This window comes from Cnephaeus nilssonii (assembly GCF_951640355.1).
Source record: "Cnephaeus nilssonii genome assembly, chromosome: 15".
Classification (NCBI taxonomy): Eukaryota; Metazoa; Chordata; class Mammalia; order Chiroptera; family Vespertilionidae; genus Cnephaeus; species Cnephaeus nilssonii.
The window spans coordinates 36,970,493-36,986,371 of record NC_137086.1 but is presented as its reverse complement, the minus strand read 5'-3'; the positions used below and the strand labels follow the sequence as shown (position 1 = coordinate 36,986,371).

Sequence of the window (15,879 nt, the reverse complement as noted above, 5' to 3'; positions counted from 1 at the left end):
TAAACGCTTTAAAAGTGATGATTTCGATGTGAAAGGCAAAGAATGTCCAGGTCAACCAAAAAAGTTTGAAGACCAACAATTACAAGCATTATTGGATGAAGATGCGTGTCAGACTCAAAACAACTTGCAGAAAGATTAAATGTTTCTCAGCAAACTATTTCCGATCATTTACAAGCAATGGGAAAGATTTTAAAGGAAAGAAAATGGGTGCCACATCAACTGAATGCAAGACAAATGGAAAGCCGAAAAGTCATCAGTAAAATGTTGCTTCAGCGGCATGAAAGAGAGTCTTTTTTGCATCGAATTGTGACTGGCAATGAAAAGTGGATTTATTTTGAGAATCCCAAATGCACAAAATCATGGTTGATCCAGGTCAATCATCAACATCAACTGCAAGGCCAAATTGCTTTGGAAAGAAGACAATGCTCTGCGTTTGGTGGGATCAGGAAGGTGTGGTATTATGAGCTTCTAAAACCAGGTGAAACCGTGATTACTGATCGCTACCGACAACTAATAATCAATTTGAACCACACTTTGATCGTGAAATGACCAGAATGGGCCAGAAGACATGGCAAAGTAATTTTGCTTTATGATAATGCACCATCACACACTTCAAAACCAGTTAAAGACATGTTAAAAGATCTTGCCTGGGAAGTATTAACCCACCTGCCGTATTCACCAGACCTTGCTCCTTCAGATTACCACTTGTTCCTGTCGATGGCACAAACACTTTCTGAGCAGCACTTCAAAACGTATGAAGAAGTGGAAAATTGGGTCTCTGAATTGTCTGCCTCAAAGCAAGAAAAGTTCTATTGGACGGTATCCACAAATTACCTGAAAGATGGGGTAAATGTGTAGCTAGCAATGGACATTACTTTGAATAAAGCACTTAGGATGTTTCTCTTGAAATTATCGTGTTTTCTTTGATTACAAAATCCGCATTCTTAACTGGTACACCTAGTATGTAGAAATTCTTTTCACCATTGTTTACATTTTTTCTTGCTACTTATTACCACCATTACTCTATTACCACCATAACTATAAAACCTGAAAACACTAAAAAAATTCTTTAGTACTCTGTACCAGATTCGGTGCTAAGTATATATCGCATATATTATTTAATCCCTCCTTCCTCCAAAAAACAACACCTCTATGATATCAGTTATCTTTTCCCAGTTTATTAGATAAAGAAACTGAGGCATAGAAAGTCTTAAAGAACTTGCTCCAAGTCATACAGCAAATTGTAAAATAGTAGAGTTGAGATTCAGCCCAGGTCTCATCAGACCCAAGAGCTATGTATGCTTTTTAATGTATTTGATTGAGAATTTATAGAAACTCAGATCACTCGGCACATCAGTGCTAATTTTATAGTGTGATAGATGTAAAACTGTGGGCAATTGAGTTATAAGTTTGCCAAGCCAGGACCTACCAGGGTAAGTGACTTTAGGATAAAAATTAATGAAACTAGCTTGTTTCCTTGTCATAAGTCTTTTTTTTTTTTTTTTAAGAAATGGTAGGAAACATTCAGTTAATTATATATTCCTGTTTATTGTGCTTTCATTCATCTGAGGCCACCTAGGGAATCCATTTAAGTGATTTTTATTATTGGAAGTATCAAAAGTATGTAACAAAGTCTTTGATCCTAATATAATCTATAATTTAAATCTTCAAAATATTATAGTAAGAAAGCACCCACATTGTATGCTCTGGGGTGAAGCCAAACACCAGACTTTCTGCTATTTGATGAAACTAGTATAACTGTACAGTTTATTGACATATAAGTTTCTCTGATAAAAGCAGCACAGAGGTCCATTGTAGGTCCATACAATTTCTCTAGAAGATTTGAATTAATGTACAAGTTGAGATGTGCCAAAGTAGGAAATATTGGAGTTGTTCCAATTTATTTATGTAAGACCACTAGAAGCCTGATGCACGAAATTCGTGCATGGGTCGGGTCCCTTGGCCTGGCCGGAGATCAGGGCGAATATGTGGGGCTATTGGCAGGGCGATTAGGGGGCCCCCACTGGCACCCGCCTTGGCTGGCCTAGGGCCACTTGCTCACCAGCCCCGCCCCCCGCCACTACCACTGGTTGCCTCCCTCTGCAGGGCGATCGGTGGGATGATTGGGGGGCCCCCACTGGCACCTGCCTTGGCTGGCCTGGGGCCTGCAGGCTGGGGGCAGCTCCTGCGTTGAGCATCTGCCCCCTGATGGTCAGTGCACGTCACAGTCTCAGGTCGTTCTACCAGTCATTGTGCTATTCGGTTGATTGTGTATTAGTCTTTTATTATATAGGACTAGGGGCCCAGTGCATGAATTTGTGGACCTTGAAAGGAACTGTGGGCTGCGAAGCTTCATTTGGCACAGAGGTTGATCTCGGCCCATCCTCCACACCCCCACCCAGCCCCTCCCACCGTGGCCCCCAGTCCCCTGTTTGCTGGTAGCCCCACTCCCACCACCGCCACTCTCACTCGCTGATGGCGCTGGCTCCACTCGCACCCACTGACGGCGTGGAGTGATTGGGGCCAGCACTAGCAGCAGGTGCCAGCGGGGCTGGCGCTGTCAGTGGGTGCGAGCAGCGGCTGCTGCCCTAATTGCCCCTCAGGAGCAGGAGGAGGTGGAGAAGCCCACAGGGGCAATTAGGAACGGCAGCTGCCACTCATACCCACTGATGGCGCCAAGTGATTGGGACCGGTACCGGGCGTAGGTATGAGCGCCGGGCGGGACCACAGCGCGCGGGAGCAAAGAATTTTTAGTAACCACCAGAGGCTCACCCTGCTCACCTGCTTCACCATCCCGCCGTGGCCAACGCCCTCCATGTTCCACACATGCCCCCTGGTGGTCAACACATATAATAGCAATCGGTTCCGGTTGTTCTGCCGTTTGGTCTATTTGCATATTAGCCTTTTATTATATAGGATAAGTACTTTTTCAGAAAGTGATATTTTGGTTATTTATTGTTTCAGTAGATTTATTTCACCACTCTGGATTACTGTATGTGATTATTATGATACACTAGAAGCCCAGTGCATGATTTAATCATGCACCTGGTGCACCAGCGGGCTGGCTGTCCGCCGGTGCACCAGGCCTTCCGAAAGCCGCCTGCGCGGCGGAGGCTTTCGAAAGGCCTTGTGCCAGAGCAGACAGCCAGCCAGCTCCCCCACTTTGGCTTTTGATCGCGGGGGAGCTGGCCGGCTGTCCGCCGGTGCACCAGGCCTTCCGAAAGCCTCCGGCGCGGCGGAGGCTTTCAAAAGGCCTTGTGCCGGAGCAGACAGCCAGCCAGCTCCCCCGCTTTGGCTTTTGATCGCGGGGGAGCTGGCCGGCTGTCCGCCGGTGCACCAGGCCTTCCGAAAGCCTCCGGCGCAGCCATGGCACAGACGCTGAGCTCAGTGGCGCCGCGAGCTCAGCGTCCTGCTGGCCCAATCAGCTACCCCGGCCACCCTGAGTCCCGCCCCTGCGCCTCCTGCTGGCCCAATTGTGGGCGTAGCGGAGTGATGGTAATTTACATATTACCATTTTATTATGTAGGATACTTTCTTAAAAAATGTTTTTATTGATTTTAGAGAGGAAGGGAAAGGGCTAGAGAGATAGAAATATTGATAAGAGAGAGACCTCAGTCAGCTGCCTCCTGTAACCCAGGCATGTTCCCTGACCAGGAATCGAACCAGGGACCTATTGGTTCATGGGTTGATGCTCAACCACTGAGCCACACTGTCTAGGCAAGGATACATGCTATTAAAATGAATTGTTAACAGATTTATTTTAAATATTTTTATAAGGTTAATAATGCAGAGGCCATTATTATGATATCTATTCTCAAAGCAGTCAAGAATATAAAAAACAATTAGAGCAAGGATGAATAGGTGAATCTTGTAGAACATCTTAATCCTGAAAGTTTTGTATAAGGCAGTGATGGCGAACCTATGACACGCGTGTCAGCACTGACACGCGTAGCCATTTCTGATGACACGCGGCCGCTGAGGCGGCCGCATGCTGAGGATGAAACATTTGCGAAATAATGTTTTTTCCTCAAAGTGACACACTACCCGAGTTGCTCAGTTTTGTGGCGAAGTTTGACACACCAAGCTCAAAAGGTTGCCCATCACTGGTATAAGGATTTGTTTAGACAAATCTTTGTGTATATATCATGTACCTGTGATTATGTAGTATTGATGTTAGTATTAAAATTCATATCTGCCTTTTTAAAATTATAGTTATCAGACTTTGAAAGTAGTTAAAGAATGCATAAAAATGAAGCTACTTAGTTAAGACAATATGTGGGGTCAAATAGAACCTCACATATAGGTTATTATGCTGAAATTAGAGTTTTATTTTGATGCCCAAACATCATATTGACTTCTCACCTTAATTCTTTGTTGGAATTTGTTGAAGACTACTTGTTCATACCTGAATGTAACACATACCTGAGTGTAACCTCTAAAGTGTGCCTTAAAAAGAAATCTGATTATCATAAAAAATAACCAAGCAATAGTAAAATTATGGGTAGATTTATATCCTTCTCTGTTAGTACTTTTTAAAACTTACTGAAAACTTAGACATATTAAAAAATAGAAGAAATTATATGACGAGAGTTGTGTGAAGGTAAATTGTGTATCACACATGAGTTACAAACTCATAGCCAACTTTTTTTCTCTATGTCCCTTCCCCTACTCCTGTATTGGAAACAAATTCAAAATACCATTTCCTTTCTTCCATAAATATTTCATGATATATCTTTGAAAGAGAAAGATTTTAAAAAACATAACTCTAATATCATTTATACTTTCAAATATCTAGTGAGTGTTCAGATTTTCCTGTTTGTCTCAAAATTCATTTTTATAGTTTTTCTTGAAAAAAGGATCCACATATTATCTATGCATTGCAGTTGGTTGATATATTTCAAGTGTCTTGATTTATAGTTCTCCATTCTTCTTGTATTCTTACTTTCAAAATATTTATTGAAGAAATTGATTTGTCTTTTAGAGCCTTCTCAGAGTCTGGGTTTTGCCGACTACATCCTCATTTTTAGCATGTTTTTCTTTTGCCTATAATTTTTATAAACTGGTAATTAAATTTAAAGTCTTGACCAGATTTAAGTTTTACTTTTCGTCAAGAGCACCTAATAGGTAGTGGTGTATATGTCAGTCCGGATGCATATATCTGGTTGTCTCTCTTTTTGTGATATTAGCAGCAATTTGATGTTCATTGCCTAGACTTATCTATTATGGGTTCCAAATCATGATATTCTAATTCTATACTTCCTTATTCATTTGCTAACTGGAATATTTCCTTAAATGAGTGTTTCAACCTAACAATTATTTGATAACTCTGAAGGACATTTCTTGTAAGTGTAGGCAGAATAAATTCTAGATTCTTTCCCCTTATTTAGAACTTTTAAAAAATAGTGATTTGAAAATCCAGCATCTTCCAAAGGTGACTGATGAGTTTTTAAAAATATTTTTATAAACACATGAATTTATATATATTTGAAGTGTTTAAGTTCTTTGCTGTTTTTATTTTTATCGATGTTCAAATTGTCCTATCTTTTGTAGGAACCTCCTCCAATTCATTATTGAGACATGATTCCATGAGTAGTCATTGATTGTTTTCTTACTTTGTGTTATGACAAGATACTCCTACATATTTTCTGCCCCAGACTTGTAAGCTGCCATTTTTCTAAAGAGCTCTAGTTTCTCTTAGTAGGAAATGGTATTTTAAAATTATGGTCTAAGTACCAGAGGTAATTTGTAGTGGAAAGAGCTAGAGAATAATTTTCCCTTTATAAAAAAATATGAGTTTATATTGGTAGTTTTAATTAAATTCAGGACTGTAGAGTTTTTACTTCTTCAGTCTTACTCATACATCCTTTTGAACAGGCTGAAAACTGTAGTTCCTAATGATGTCAACATAATTTCTCATTTGTTTTATCCTACAATATAAATAGAATGCTCTCAGAACTAACAATATGATTACTTTTGTAATGTAGGATTTCTTTTTCTTAAGATATATCCTTTGTGGCTGAATGGATAAATTACTATGTTTTTAAGTCAGTTGAAATAATTCTCTTTGGACCTGAGGGATATTGCACAGTAACTCAAACTGATGATGACAGATTGAATTGAGTCAGTCTGTCCTGATAGTCCTTGAGGTATTTATATGTACCCAGAGCAGGAACTGGCACATAGTAGGTGCTTGTATTTGTTGAATAAATGAGTGGCTTGGGAGCTACTGGCATTGATATTCAATCAGGGGTGGATAATGTCCAGCCCATGGGCCATATAAGACCCGCAAAATCATTTGGTATAGCCCTGCAAGGCATTAGAAGTGAGTTAATTAAATGTTTGACCAAATATAGCAGGCCAATTTTTAAGTTGATACTTTGTATGGCCCAAGAACGATATAAATATCCAAATGGCCCTTGGCAGAAAAAAGGTTCCCACCCTGCAGTAAATGGTTAGTAAAGAAAGGACTCAGAATATCTGAATATTTTATCTGTAAAAGTAGACAAAAAAACAGTCATGGAATTTCTAGAACCAGGTTTCCTATAACACATTTAACTGGAAGTTAAAGAGAAAAATAGAATTTGGGAGGTGATGTGGAACTGTTGCAGTTATTTTTATTAAGTTAAAGGACTCCATTTTACTAAAGCATTGCATTATTGCACAAGTACTGTCAGAAAAGTTTTGCCTGCTAGTTCCCTTAATCGTGGAGTGAATTTGGATTTTTAATATGTAACATTTTCTTCTTCCTTTGTAGGCATTTGGGATCACAGCTTTGTGAATTAGAAAAACTGATAGATAAAATGATGATTGCAGAATTTTCTACTTATTGTCACAGTGACTTAAATAGACCACTGGAAGATGACTGTCAAATTTTAGAAGAGGTATGGTTTTTGAGCACTGGAATGAAATTGATGTTATTGCTTGGAGCTAATTCCTAAAATCCTTAGTTTAGAATACATTCTTCTCAGATTATAATGAACAGAATTACATTAAATTTCAGAATTACATTAAATTTATTAGAACTATGAAGTACTTCACTATGTGACTTTAGCAAGTACCATAATTGTTGATTATCCTCTGAAATTAGAGAATAAAATAATTTTATAGCTCTACTAGAAATTGGAGTTAAAATGAGGTCTCTATATAGATTACAAACCAAATTCAAAATGTAGATATGGACAAATTAACGTATATCCATGTATATGCATGTACTGGAGTATGTCTCTTTAAAAATGGATTATTTTTATATGGTAACTCATCAGTCATTCACATTCACTGAGCACTTATTATGAACATGTTTTATGTACATGCATATACAAATATATCATACCCAGGCTTTACTTATCTGGTAACTTCTCAATGCTGATTACTGCCAAGAACTAGTAAAGTTCCAAAAAGCCCTGATAGCAGTCTAAGTAGTTAAGAGATATTTTTACCTGTTAGCAGTTAATTCCCCACAGATAGTCCAGGTCATCATTCCAGTCTTCTAGACCACTAATTAAAAAGCACATGGATCACGGAGTATTATTAGTCATCAGGGTTTAAGAAGGATATTTTCTAGCTACTTGAAACTAGGCTAAAATATATTTTTGTATTGTCTTGCCCTTAAACCAGCTTCATTTGATCCACTCTTATGAAACAGGATTTATCTGTTTTAGAACACTGACTCCAAAAATCTGATGACCAGATTGCAGTAGAAGGGTTTTTTTTTTTTTTTTTTTTCAGGCTTCTAAAAAATACCATATGTAGTATAGATTTCTGAGCATCAAAAAATAAAACCCTTGGTGTTTAATATTTCTATCTCTAAGATTATTTGGTATTTAAAGTGTGAAGTTACACATTCTTCTTTTATTTTGATAGGAAAGACTAGTATCTCTTGTATTTGGACTTCTAAAACAAAGAAAACTTAATTTTTTAGAAATCTATAGTGAAGAAATGATTATTACGGCAAAGAATATCATTAAACAGGTAATTATACATTTTTTATTTGATATATTTTGCTCTAGAATCTTTTGTGAAGTTTGTTTTTACATGATCCTAGAAGTAATAAATATAGTATAATAGTAATATTTTTTCATTTATTTGAAAGTTGAAAATGTAGAAAAGTAGAAGAACATAGCCCTGTCAGCTAAAAGATTATAATTTAAGAATATTTGCAAGTATAAATTGTTACTGATATTTTTAATTATTATTACCATCCTGTATATATTATTTTAATTTGTTCATATATTTCAGTTAGATTTTTAGCAGTTGTATAAAATTTCATCTATATTATGTTAAACTTAACACTTTCTTTATGCTGCATATTTAGGTTGTTTTCAGTTTGGTACTGTTAAGAACATTGTGACAAGTGTCTGTGGTATAAAGTTTTGTTTGTTTGGTTTTACATAAGACTATTTCCTTGTAACTGATTTCTGAAAGTGGGATTATTGGTCAGAAAATGACCAATTTTTAAATTTTTAAAAATTAACAATATATACTGTCACCAGCAGTAGATAAATGTTCATTTCATCTTACACTTGATCTCTAAGAAATCATAATTGTAAACTGAAATCCATGTGTTTTTTAGTCTTTTCTGATCTCTGTTTTGACTTTTTTTACTCAGATAAATCTTATTTACTGAACTTCAGTTTTTCTGAATATGAAGAAAAAAAAACAATTTAAAATGTACTTACTAGGCTTAATTGACCATCATGAAGTTGAATGTACAATACCGAGTTTTTAATGTTTAAATAAAATCAAATAAAAAATTACAGTCACCCCATCTTTTACCTCTTTCAAACACTGGCTGAAACACTATTTTAAAATAGTTAAAACCACTTTAAAAAATTGTTGGCACTATCTGCTAGTGCTAAATATACACTTATGACTCAGCAGTTCTACTCCAAAGTACTTACCTGACAAAAATGCATACATAAGCTCACCGAAGACAGCACAAGAATTTCATTGTAGCACTATTTATATTTAAAAAATGGAAAAAAATTCTGTCATCAGTATATTTATATAATTGAATACTATACACCAATGAGAATGAATAAATTACATAGAACAATGTGGATGAATATCACATATACAATGTGGAGCCAAATAAACTAGACTCCAAGGAATATACACTGTATAATTCCACTTACTTGATTCAAACATCTGTTGTTTTAGGAATCAGGATAGGAGTAACTTTGGGGAGGAAATAGTTACTCGGATGAGAGCAGGAGAATGGCTTACTGATAGTGTTCGTTTCATGATCTGAGTTCTGGTTACACAGGAGTATTCCATTGTGAAAAAATATTGAGCAATAAACATAATTTGTACAATTTTCTGTAAGAATACTATGCTTTTAAATAAGTTTTTAAAACTGCTGTTTTAATTCCCAGACTTCTCTGGAAGTCTAAGCATTTTTTTTTTTTTCAACTTTAAACTGTTGCATGTATTGCAAGAATATGTAACTTCTGCTCTAGCTGGTTTGGCTCAGTGGATAGAGCATTGGCCTGGGGACTGAAGGGTCTCAAGTTCCATTCCAGTCAAGGGCTCATGCCCGGATTGTGGGCTAGATCCCCAGTGGGGGGTGTGCAGGAGGCAGTCAATCAATGATTCTTTCTCATCATTGATGTTTCTATATATATCTCTCTCTCTCTGCCTCCCTTCCTCTCTGAAATCAATAAAAATATATATTTTTTTAAAAAGAAAATGTAACTTCCAAATAAATTTCTTTTGGAATTACATTTTTTAAAACTTAAGTCTAGTTGGTAAACAATATTATATTGGTTCTATTAGTTTCAACATTTTTATATCTTATAATGTGATCACCCCACTAATTATAGTAATCATCTTCCCTGTGCAAACTTATCATAATATTACAGACTGTATTCCTTTTCCCCTTTTTACCCATCTACTCACTTCTGGTAATCATCCCTTTAGTTTCTGTTTCTATAAGTCTGTTTTTGTTTTGTTTGTTCATTTGTTGTTGTTTTTTAGATTCCACACGTAAGTGAAACTATACCGTATTTGTTATTTCTCTAATCACAATACCCTCTAGATCCATCCATGTTCTTGCAAATGGCAATATTTCATTCTTTTTTATTGCCGCATAATATTGCAGTGTGTGTGTGTATATACATAAAATACAATAATACGTGGATGTGTGTGTGTGTGTCACACATCTTTAGCCATTCATCTATTGACATTCTTGATGAACAAAATTGTCAACAGAATACTAGCAAACTGAATTCAACAGTACATTAAAGGATTATACTATATGATCAAATAGGATTTATACCAGGGATACAAGTGTGGTTCAACATCCAAAAAACAATGTGATTCATCACATCAACAAAACCAAGGATAAAAATCCTATGATTATCTCAATAGATGCAGAAAAAGCATTTGACAAAATTCCATATCCATTATGGTAAGTCTCAACAAAGTGGATATAGAAAGATCTTACCTCAACTTGGTAAAGGCTGTATATGACAAGCGCACAGCTAACATCATACCCGATGGTGAAAAGCTAAAAGCTTTTCCTCTAAGATCAGAAACAAGACAAAGATGCCCACGCTCACAACTATTACAACATAGTACTGGAAGCCTTTGCCACAGTAGTCAGACAAGAAAAATAAATAAAAGGCATCCAAATTGGAAAGGAAGAAGTAAAACTGTCACTATTGGCAGATGACATGATACTATATGTAGAAAACCCTAAAGAATTCACCGAAAGATAATAGAATTAATAAAGAAATTCACTAAAATAATGGGATACAAAATCAACATACAGAAATTTGTCATATTTTATTTGTGATTTTAATATGAGGCTTATATCTTGTTCTTAAGTATTATAGTTCTGTGTTCTTTTATGTTTTGAATAGTTTTAAATAGTAGGAGATTTTAATTAATACAGTTTAAGCTACCCTGGAATAATTATTTAATAGGGTAATGGTAATGCTCAAGTTTTTTAAACACCTTGAGGTATGTATAAAAGACACAAGAGGAGTCTGGTAAGATAATTATCAGATTCATTGAGGCCCTTTTACTTTCATTTAATTTTAAGATGTATTTTCAAAGTAACACTTTTTAATTTTTTTTCATTTCTACTCATTGAAGCCCTTTTAAATATACAGTACTTAGAATTCACATTAATCACATTTTTTTCTTAAATTTTGCAGTGTGTGATTAATAAAGTTTCACAAATAGAAGAACTAGACACAGATGCTGTTACGAAGTAAGTATAAATATCAGTCACAGAATTCCTTCTGAATTCTATTAAGGGAAGAGAGCAGTTAATAGAATTCAGAAGGAGAAAGATATGTAGTGGTAGAAAAAATAAAGACATTCAGTAGTTGAAATTATCTTCACTGGAGGGAGGCAGTCATCTGGAGGTAATTCCTCAAGGAGAGGAGATGGAGCTATAGGCACCTTTTCTCCTTCCAATCTTTTTTTTTTTATTATTATTGATTGTTTTGGGGTTTTTTTTAAGAGAGAGAAAGTAAGGGAGAGGGAGAGGGAAAGTGGGGGGGGGGGGAGAGAGAGAGAGAGAGAGAGAGAGAGAAAGAAACATCCATGTGAGAGCAAAACATTGATCAGCTACCTCCTGCACACCCACTACAGGGGATTGAGCCCACAGCCTGGGCTTATGCCCTGACCAGGAATCAAACCTGCAATCTTTTAGTGCTCAGTACTACACCCAGTCAACTGAGTTACACGGGCCAGGCCACTTCCTTCCAATCTTTTGTAAAGGTTCCTCATTGACCAAGCACAGCAGATCATCCTCCCAGGGCAGACAGAGGGTAGAGAGGATACAATGTAGACATGGAAGGGGGGAAATTGCAGATAATCCATTTCAGAGGATATCTGTGTGAAATTTAAATTAGTTGGCCATATAATTAAAACCCAGCTTCTAATTGGCTTTGAAAAGTTGAGTACATGATTTTGAATTGCCCATGTCTATAACTTTATTTTCACCAGTGTAATCCCTATTCTTTTATTTTAAGAATAGTGATAAATATTTTATGACTATGAATTTCTCATTCAAATAGATATGTAAACTGTATTAACTGGCCTAAAAATATGAATAACAATATGGACAAATGTGAAACTCCTCTAGGTCAGACTCACAGAATGAGGATGTGGAGTTTTAATTTACATACTATTACCTAGTGAAAACTCAGTTTCAGAGTTAGTTGAAGCAGCCCTAATACTGCAGGAATCACTAGTGCAGTAGTTAGAAAAATTAAGTTAATGGGACTCTTTTAAAAACCCTATAGACATAGAGAGTCAGTTATTTTTCATTGTTTTCTTCCCTGGGATATTTCCTCATATAGAGAACTTCCTGTATCTCAAGTATAGGAGTATCTTTGGAAAATAAAATCTTAGCTGCAGCAGCATTCATTAAAAATTTACAGTAATGTCATTGTAATACTATAAAATATTTTTATGGAACTATTTTGCATTAACTTTTTATCTTAAAGTTATTGATTGTTGTCAGCTGTACTATTATATATTATACTAATCCTACATAATAAAATGGTAATATGTAAATTACCATCACTCCGCTACGCCCACGATTGGGCCAGCAGGAGGCGCAGGGGGCGGGACTCAGGGTGGCCGGGGTAGCTGATTGGGCCAGAAGGACGCTGAGCTCGCGGCGCCTCTGGCGCAGCGAGCTCAGCGTCTGTACCATGGCTGCCGGAGGCTTTCGGAAGGCCTGGGGCGCCTGCGGACAGCCAGCCGGACAGGTCCCCCGCGATCAAAGGCCAAAGCGGGGGACCTGGCCGCCTGTCTGCTCCGGCGCAAGGCCTTTCGAAAGCCTCCGCAGCGCCGGAGGCTTTCGGAAGGCCTGGGGCGCCTGCGGACAGCCAGCCGGACAGGTCCCCCGCGATCAAAGGCCAAAGCGGGGGACCTGGCCGCCTGTCTGCTCCGCGCAAGGCCTTTCGAAAGCCTCCGCAGCGCCGGAGGCTTTCGGAAGGCCTGGGGCGCCTGCGGACAGCCAGCCGGACAGGTCTCCCGCGATCAAAGGCCAAAGCGGGGGACCTGGCCGCCTGTCTGCTCCGGCGCAAGGCCTTTCGAAAGCCTCCGCAGCGCCGGAGGCTTTCGGAAGGCCTGGGGCGCCTGCGGACAGCCAGCCGGACAGGTCCCCCGCGATCAAAGGCCAAAGCGGGGGACCTGGCCGCCTGTCTGCTCCGGCGCAAGGCCTTTCGAAAGCCTCCGCAGCGCCGGAGGCTTTCGGAAGGCCTGGGGCGCCGGCGGACAGCCAGCCGGACAGGTCCCCCGCGATCAAAGGCCAAAGCGGGGGACCTGGCCGCCTGTCTGCTCCGGCGCAAGGCCTTTCGAAAGCCTCCGCAGCGCCGGAGGCTTTCGGAAGGCCTGGGGCGCCGGCGGACAGCCAGCCGGACAGGTCCCCCGCGATCAAAGGCCAAAGCGGGGGACCTGGCCGCCTGTCTGCTCCGGCGCAAGGCCTTTCGAAAGCCTCCGCAGCGCCGGAGGCTTTCGGAAGGCCTGGGGCGCCTGCGGACAGCCAGCCGGACAGGTCCCCCGCGATCAAAGGCCAAAGCGGGGGACCTGGCCGCCTGTCTGCTCCGGCGCAAGGCCTTTCGAAAGCCTCCGCAGCGCCGGAGGCTTTCGGAAGGCCTGGGGCACCGGCGGACAGCCCGCTGGTGCACCAGGTGCATGATTAAATCATGCACTGGGCCTCTAGTATGATATATAATGATTCATATATATGTATACTGATACCATACTGGCTAATACATAGAACTTTTTATGCACCATGAATTATTCTATGTACTTCTCAGTTAATATTCATAGCAATCATACAAGGTAAGTTCTGTTACTTTCACCCATGTTAAGGTGAGAAAATTAGAGCATGCAGGGGTTAAGTCACTTGTCCAGAGTCATACAGCTAGTAAATGGCAGGGCTGGAACTTGATCCAAGGCATTGTGGGCCCAGAGCTCATGCTCTTAGCCACCATGCCATATATGGAAAAGTACTTTTTAGCTTGTAATTAGAAAAGTAGGTTATTAAGTTATTAAGGGAGATGTTACGTTCCTATTTTTACTTATTTCAGAATATTTCTTCTCCACCTTAAACCAAAATTGGGTTATCTCTCTCTGGCTTTTTACCCAATGGTCACGAATTATGCTCACATGGAATTATTTTGTAAGATTCATAAGTCAGTATACTTAACTAGATTAGTCTTAGAGATATTTAGCCAAGAAGGAGTTGTTTGGTAATTGACTTCAACTCAATTTTTTGATATAAGGTATCTAGATGAAATTACATAATTCTTATGTTACTAGATAGTATTTAGTATACTAGTATAAAAACTATACGAGTATTTAGTATAGTTTCCTTTAATTTGTAGGTTTATTTCATAGAGCATTTGGCCCAAAGACAATCATTATTTTTGTCTTTGTTTTTTAGGCTTGCAGATCAGATGAGAATGTTGAATTTTCCTCAGTGGTTTGATCTACTAAAGGATATTTTCTTTAAGTTTACAGTTTTCCTACAGAGAGTTAAGGTAAGCTTATATGATTATCAGTTTGTCCAAAATATCCCTAAAATTAAGTCAACTTTCTAGATTTATAAATATATAGAGAATCAAACGAGAACAAAACACAATTTGTTTTAGTAATTTTTCTAAGGCCTGTTTTTAAATAAGATTTGAAGTGTTGCAGAATATTTTGGTACCTTTTATAATTTGGATTATTTATTTGATATTAAAAAGAAATAAGCTTGCTTGGCATTAAATTTATACAATAATATTTTCTGATTTCGTGAGGCTTGAATCTCTCTAGATTATCTAGAGGTCCAGTGTTGTATAACATTCAAAAATCTGTCCTAAACCACTTAATTTTTCTAAAAATTTAGTGTTGATGGCATTTTAAAACATATTTCATATTTAAATTGCTTTATTAATGTCCTTCGTTGCAAGTTTTTATTTCATTTTTCAATCTGGGATCCAATTAAGGGTCATGTATTATATTTAATTACTTTGTCTCTTTAGTCAAACCACTTACTTTAGGCCATTAAATATAAGGAAAAGAACACATACCACACAGCGTTTTTGAGAAGAAAAGATGTCACATGCTCTAATACATTTTGTTTGGGATTGTGTTTTAATAAGAGAAAGTTATTAGGAATTACTGAGTATAGTAGGCTATTTATGAAATGAGATATTCTTTTAATTATCATATGTCAGTATTATGTTATATGTACTAGTTAACATTCCTGGCATCTCCTGAGTATCATGTTAAAATGGTCTTGGGGACCTAGGGACTTATCTGTGACATGACTTCCCATTGCTGACATTTGAGTAATGCTAAGTCACATGCATAAGCTCTCCAATCAGAGTGCGAAAAGTTTAATAAAACGTTATTCACTATACCTAATTTAGACTCCTACCAAAATGTTGATCCCACCTATTGACAGAGATAGGAAACCTGTATCTGTGGATTGATCAATAACTAGGTCATGTTTCCACTTTTCCTTATATTCCCACCATGACATGATCACCTCTATTATTGCATGTCTGGATATAGAGAACTTTCACATTGCATAGAATTGGCATTCTCACTAAGATCCTTGAAAATCTCACCAAATCCCTTGATGGTCTCATGAAGATTCTTTTTTGTTTGTTTGTTTGTTTTTAAGTATATTTTATTGATTTTTTACAGAGAGGAAGGGAGATAGAGAGTTAGAAACATCGATGAGAGAGAAACATCGATCAGCTGCCTCCTGCACACCCCCTACTGGGGATGTGCCCGCAACCAAGGTACATGCCCCTGACCGGAATCGAACCTGGGACCCTTGAGCCGTCAGGCCGATGCTCTATCCACTGAGCCAAACCGGTTTCGGCTCATGAAGATTCTTGAGTAACCTTATAACCATGG

General features: G+C 38.3%; 1 protein-coding gene across 6 annotated transcripts in view; it reads left to right on the top strand.

The window, feature by feature from the left end:
- The window catches only part of VPS54 (VPS54 subunit of GARP complex), a 122,147-nt gene that overhangs the window by 61,838 nt on the left and 44,430 nt on the right, over positions 1 to 15,879 (top strand). For all 6 annotated transcript variants that reach the window (XR_013814653.1, XR_013814654.1, XM_079792310.1 and 3 more), the window contains 4 exons: positions 6,755 to 6,881; positions 7,861 to 7,968; positions 11,157 to 11,212; positions 14,411 to 14,507. Coding sequence is in view for 4 of the 6 variants with exons in the window: in XM_079792310.1 (XP_079648436.1) it covers positions 6,755 to 6,881; positions 7,861 to 7,968; positions 11,157 to 11,212; positions 14,411 to 14,507 (388 nt within the window). In the remaining 2 variants the exon portion in view is untranslated. The remainder of the gene's footprint in view (positions 1 to 6,754; positions 6,882 to 7,860; positions 7,969 to 11,156; positions 11,213 to 14,410; positions 14,508 to 15,879) is intronic.